The sequence below is a fragment of the Sorex araneus genome, chromosome 3 (assembly GCF_027595985.1).
Source record: "Sorex araneus isolate mSorAra2 chromosome 3, mSorAra2.pri, whole genome shotgun sequence".
NCBI lineage: Eukaryota > Metazoa > Chordata > Mammalia > Eulipotyphla > Soricidae > Sorex > Sorex araneus.
In genome coordinates, this window is record NC_073304.1 from 9,109,464 (window position 1) to 9,115,463 (window position 6,000).

The 6,000-nt window shown below is 53.2% G+C and overlaps 1 protein-coding gene across 1 annotated transcript; it reads right to left on the reverse strand.

The window, feature by feature from the left end:
• Positions 1–898: 898 nt before the first annotated feature.
• On the reverse strand, positions 899–1,552 carry LOC129403347 (high affinity copper uptake protein 1-like). Its single transcript, XM_055130287.1, has one exon. The coding sequence runs from the start codon at positions 1,550–1,552 to the stop codon at positions 899–901; it is 654 nt and encodes a 217-aa protein (XP_054986262.1).
• Between the last annotated feature and the right edge of the window lie 4,448 nt (positions 1,553–6,000).

A 6,000-nucleotide genomic window follows, 5' to 3' on the forward strand; every position in this document is an offset into this window, starting at 1 on the left:
GATGGGCCGGACACATAATGCGATTCAGAGACGACTGCTGGACTAGAGCTGTTACCGACTGGATTCCACGGGACTTCCAAAGACCGCGTGGCCGCCCACCTACGAGATGGTCAGACTTCTTTGTCAAGATCCTGAATGAATGGTATGAGGCTCTTCCCGTTCCTGGAGGGAGCAGATATCATTGGGCTACCCTAGCACACCACCGCAGGGACGAATGGAGATGTTACTGGCTCCCACTCGAGCAAATCAAAGATCAAGGGGAAGATAAGTGATACAAGTGATACAATTATAATCTTTGTTTTGTGATTCTAGTTGCTGGGCCTGTGGTGCTAGTGAGGTTCTCTTGGCTCTGCTCAGGGGTCACTCCTGGGGGAGCACACAGATGGGGAGGCAGGGATTGAACCCCACTGACTTCACGCAAAGCAAGAACCCGGCCCCCTGTGTTCTCTCTGGCCAAGGGATAATGCAGTCAAGATTATAGCAACCCAAAGAGCAGCAGGACCCCCGCAAAAGAACCGACCTCCCCCAGTTCACACATCCATGGGCAGCGCCCCCGCCCCCATGCATGCTAGAAATTTCTGGTCAGCTCACACACAAGGACACACTCTAGAGAGTTCCCATTCATTGTGCCCAAAAGCTCAAGGGTTTTATTGTAAAGTTCGGGTTCTGGGTTCACCAAGCAACAATTTTCATGACTAAGGGAAAAATGAGAAACCATGATAAGCAAAATACATAAACGAAAGCATAAGCTCAAGGAGTCAGGGATAGAGTCCGGGCATTACACAAGACACAGAACAAGGACCATAAACCAGGAGTTCGTGGTGGTCCAAGGGCTTCATCTCCAGTGAGTGTTTCTGTCCAGCAGGAAACAGTGTCCGGGAGCACTGGCCTCCTGAGTTCAGGGACAGTCAAACTCAGCAGAAGGCGGCCATCCGGAGGCCTCAGGAGGGACAAGGACGGGAGGGCTCATCCCTGTAGGCTGGGAGTTTCCGCTGCCAATCTCATGGAGCTCGACCTTGTTCACGTCATGGTTCCAGGACTCCACGTTCTCCGCCTTCTTCCCGCCTAAGAGCCAGTAGCCGGCGCCGGCCCCCGCCAGCAAGGCCAGGCCGAGGTAGGCATTGTAGGTCATGGCGGTCAGCATCAGCAGGTAGCTCAGGGCCAGCTGGAGCACGTACAGCGCCGTCTGCAGGAGGTGAGCGGCGCTCAGCAGCTGCTGCCGGGGCGTCTCCTCGGGGCAGGTCCCGTCTGTTCTTGGGAAAGCCGAGCACCGGGCGCGGAGCCTCTCTCGAGCTCTCTTGAGTCCCTCGTAGCCCAGGGCCAGCAGAAACACAGCCAGGAAAGCCAGGGCCATGGCCAGAGCCGAGTCGATCAGCAGCCCCGCAAACAGCAGCTCCACGTTCTTGTAGCCGAAGTAGAAGGTCGTGGGCATCGAGTGTGCGCCGTCGCCGTGGGAGTGGGGCCCCGAGGTGGCCGGGGGCTGCTGAGGAGGGGCCGGGGTGCTCGTGTGGCCCATGGTGCTCATCCCAGAGTGATGGTGTGAGTGGTCCATGGTCCCAGGAAAAGCTGTGTCCTAGAAGATTCTGGAAGGATGCTGGAGTCCTGCACTGCAGCCTCTTCTCTGAGTCTCTGGCAGACACCAAGTAAGGCTCCTCAGAGCCCTGCTTCTTATGTACACTGGGAGGAGACCCTCCCTGACCCTCCCTGACCCTCCCTAGACACCCACCTTAGAGACCCTCCCCAGAGACCCTGACTGTGAGATCAACTCTTCAGACCAGCCTTGCTGGTTACAATGGCTCAAATCTCAGAATAAACAAAAAAAGAAATAATATTCTCAGCTCTATCCAGGTAATATTATTATCCAGGTATTATCTATTATCGTAGGAAGAGAATGGATCATTCTCCGGAAAAGAAATTCTTCCTTCTGACTAAAATGTGATCGTTTTTTTCCTTTTGGAAAGGAAACACCCAGAGATGCTCAGGGGTTCCTGGGGTCCCGCACTCAGGAATTGCTCCTGACAGTGCTTGAGATGGGATGCCAGGGATTGAACCAGGTCAGCCGTGTGCAAGGCAGGTGCCCTACCCGCTGCACCATAGCTCTGCCCCTCTCAAGTGGGTTCACTTGAAGCAAAATAAAGCCCAAGAAAGTTGCGAAAGCTGATTTCAAAATGCCATGATGACAGTGACGGAGGCTCTGGGCAGGTCCAGTGTAAGTTCTCTGGGTGCCAGAGATGCGGTCTCCAGGAGGAGGGGCCTTACCAAGTTCAGTGCACAGAGTTTGAAGACATGGGGGCTGAATAGCCCACATTCTAGATGGCTGTGGGGTGAAATACTCCCCAAATTGTGGGACACTGGACAGAGAATTGAGGCATGAAAAGAGTACACTAAAGCCAGAGCGACCAAGCACAACCTAAGCAGCACATTTCCACACTTGACTGCTCAAACATAAATCCTACGTTTGGAACCAGAGACACAGTACCCGCTGTGCCTCGCCCCAACGATAGTTTACAGAAGAACATAAAAATGTGACCCTATACTTCCCGTCTAGTTATTATAAATGACCCAAGATGGTGGATTTAGGAAACAAGGTCCTTGAAGCAACTATCACAATTCTGTCCGAAAAAAATCTAAGGCAAATTATGCAAATACTTCAACTAGAGAATATATGCAAAGACAGTAATTATGCAGGGTTCCCTGAACACTTTCGGGGGCAAGATGAGCCAGTATTACCCCCAGAGCATCCCAACATGTAGCCCCCAAACCAACCACCACAGAGACGCCAACTCAGAGGAAACAACCCCCAGATGAACAACCAAGGGGAGAGCCTGTGACCGGCCAACCCACTGATAAGCTGTGACAAAGGAGCTCCAGCCCCTGAAGGGACCGACACCAGGTGACCCTCTGGTCACTGAGTCTGAATAAGGACAGAGCAGGAGCTCAGCAGGGGACAGGCCCGACCGGCTGCCTCAAGTTCATCAGCCAAAGTGGCCTCTGTGAAACCTCCTCAGGCTCGAACAGCCCCAGGGAAGGGCCGCTGGGAACCCCGGGAGGAAACGGGCCCTGCAGCCAGGCCAGCGGGAGCCGAGTCCTCCAAGCCACGGGCACAATGAGACCTCAGGGGGCCAACCTCGGCCGCAGGGGACACAGGGGCACCTCTGTGCCTCCCACGGGACTGGCAGCACAGCCCAGACACACTCTGTCCCCTGCCGTGTCCTTCCCGAGGCCTCCCCTGGTGACTCTGTGCCTGTCCTGTCCCGGGGGCTATGGGCAGAGCCTGGCCCAGCCCCGGGCAGCTGCTTCCCCACACAGGACTGAGGGCGCAGGCCTGTCCCTGCCCAGATCCCTGGGGAAGAGGTGGGGACCAGACGCTCTGGGCTCTGACCCGTCCCCGTGACTCCATCTCACTGCAGCTCAGAGTCATCCTCGGGGAGACTGTGCCGGCCCAGACTCTCCCCAGACTCCCAACACCTGCTGCTGACCGCGCCCTCCTAGTCCCGCCTCGGGACCTGTGCCGACCCCGTGACTCCCCAGGCCTCGTTTCTGCACCGAGGGTGGCCACCCGGGGTTCAGGGCCGTCCGGGTGCGAGTCTCCATTCACTGTTTTTGTCGCGTTGTGCTTGGTTGGGTTGATGCCAGGGTCCTGCTGAATTAAAGACCTGGGAGGACCCTCCTGCAGCGTGTTGCCCAGAGTGTGCGGACACGGGGACTCGGCCAGAGAGACCGCACAGCGGGAAGGCGCTGATCTCCCGTGTGGCTGACCTGGGCTCCATCCCCAGCACCACATATGGCCCCTGGGCACTGCCAGGACTAAGCCCCAAGCACCACTGGGATTTTTTCCTGAGCGGTGGCACAGATATTTTGGGGGTGGGAAGGAAAGGAAAGAAAAGGCAAATTGTAACACCTCATGGGTAGAAATGTAGATTGAGAGCGAGGTTGGTGTCACGAGGGTTTGTGGGCTCTGTCCCTTTCACGGCTCCCTAAACACAGCCTGGCACTGCCCTGCTGGTTCCAGTACCATGGGGGAACCCCAGCCCCTCAAAATAAATGAGGAATATAAATGGAAACACACGTCTGGTTCAATAGGAAGCGTATATCAAAATTCAATGCACAAGGTTCTTATAGAGTTTTATATCCAGGTGAATCAAAATGAATCGGAAACTATTGCTAGTGACTTAATGGTTATTGCCATAGAAAGTTGTCTTTGGAATCCAAATCTGGCTGTGATGGATTTAGGATATGGGCCTTGTGAGATCCTACTAAAGTAGCCCTTCTTGGTTTTTGATTTTGGGGCCACAACTGGCTGTGCTCAGGGATTACTCTGTGCTCAGAAGTCATTCCAGGGGCTGGAGCGATAGTACAGTGGGGAGGGCGTTTGCCTTGTACCCGGCCAACCTGGGTTCAAATTCCAGCATCCGATGTGGTCCCCCGAGTACTGCCAGGAGTAATTCTTGAGTGCAGAGCCAGGAGTAACCCCTGTGCATCGCCGGGTGTGACCCAAATAAAACAAAAAGAAGAGAAAAGAAAAGAAATCATTCCACACAGGCTCAGGGAAGCAGATGGAATGCAGAGCACCAAACACGGGTTAACTATGTCCAAGGCTAGCTCCTGGCTCTGCACTGAGGAATTGCTTGTGGTGGTGCTAGGGGGACCATGTTGGGGATGAACCCGGTCAGCTGTATGCAAGTCAAAGGAACTTCTCCCTGTACCAAGGCTCTGACCCCAAGGACTGTATTATTTGATCTTCACCCTTGGTGACTCATTCTTGTAATTGGATTAACGGGTGGCATAAAGAGTGCCACTCCCGATGTATAGTGAGGATGCTGCCTTCAGGCGAGTGGCCAAACTTCAGTGGCCCCCTGCACCCACCCCAGCAGTGATATTTTTTTTAAAGAAATATTTTATTGAATCACCGTGAAAAAAAGAAAAAAAAATCACAAAGCTTTCAGGTTTAAGTCACAGTCAAATACTGATTAAACCCCCATCCCTTCACCAGTGCACATGTTCCACCACCAAGAACCCCAATACACCCCCCTCCCACCCCACCCACCATATAAGTAGCTAATGATATTCCCTTTATTCTCTATATACTTTGAGTACATTCCATATTTCCATTCCCTTTATTCTCTATATGCTTTGAGTACATTCCATATTTCCACAATAGCGACCGTGCGGTTTTGGGTTTCTAATATTTTACCCAGCAGTGATTCTTGAGCACAGAGCCAGGAGTAAGCCCAGAGCACAGCCAGGTGTGGTCCCAAAAACAAAAAACAAAACAAACGAACAAAAAAAACAAAAACAAAAAATGAAGACACGGGGAGGCTGGAGCCTGGTTAGGCCCCTGGGTGGGGCTCGGGGGTGCTCTGTGGCCCCTGCCTTGCTCCTGCCCTTATCCGACCCACCCCAGGCAGAAGAGCAGGAAACAGCCAGTTTTTTCCTTTACACAAGATCATTCAGTCGAGGGGCTGGAGCGATAGCACAGCGGGTAGGGCGTTTGCCTTGCACGCGGCCGACCCGGGTTCAAATCCCAGCACCCCATATGGTCCCCTGAGCACGGCCAGGGGTAATTCCTGAGTGCAAAGCCAGGAGTAACCCCTGTGCATCGCCAGGTGTGACCCAAAAAGCAAAAAAAAAAAAAAAATCATTCAGTCGAAGCCCCTGGGAAACACATACTGAGAATTGAATCAATGAGCTGTGAACTGTTTCCAATATTTGCTCCAATCTGTGTCCTGTGATTGAGCACTATCTCTGACACGGTTTCCCCAGAATACCATTTCTCCTTCAAAGCCTCTGTGTATTTCTAAGCTGCTTTAATTTAAAAATGAATTAGGCTAAAACAAAGACAGCTCACCACTATGGCTAGACAGGATCCTTCTATCCTGCGGTGGTCTGGGGGGGAGGGGGTGTCAAGTGTGGAGGTCACCACCGTGTCCACTCCTTCAGTGTAGGGTCTTGACACACGCTTGCCGGGTGAGATGTGGGTGTCAGCAGCCATGGGGTGGT

Coding starts and splice junctions, on each gene's coding strand:
- LOC129403347 (XM_055130287.1), bottom strand. CDS start 1,552: ATGGACCACTCACACCATCACTCTGGGATGAGCACCATGGGCCACACG.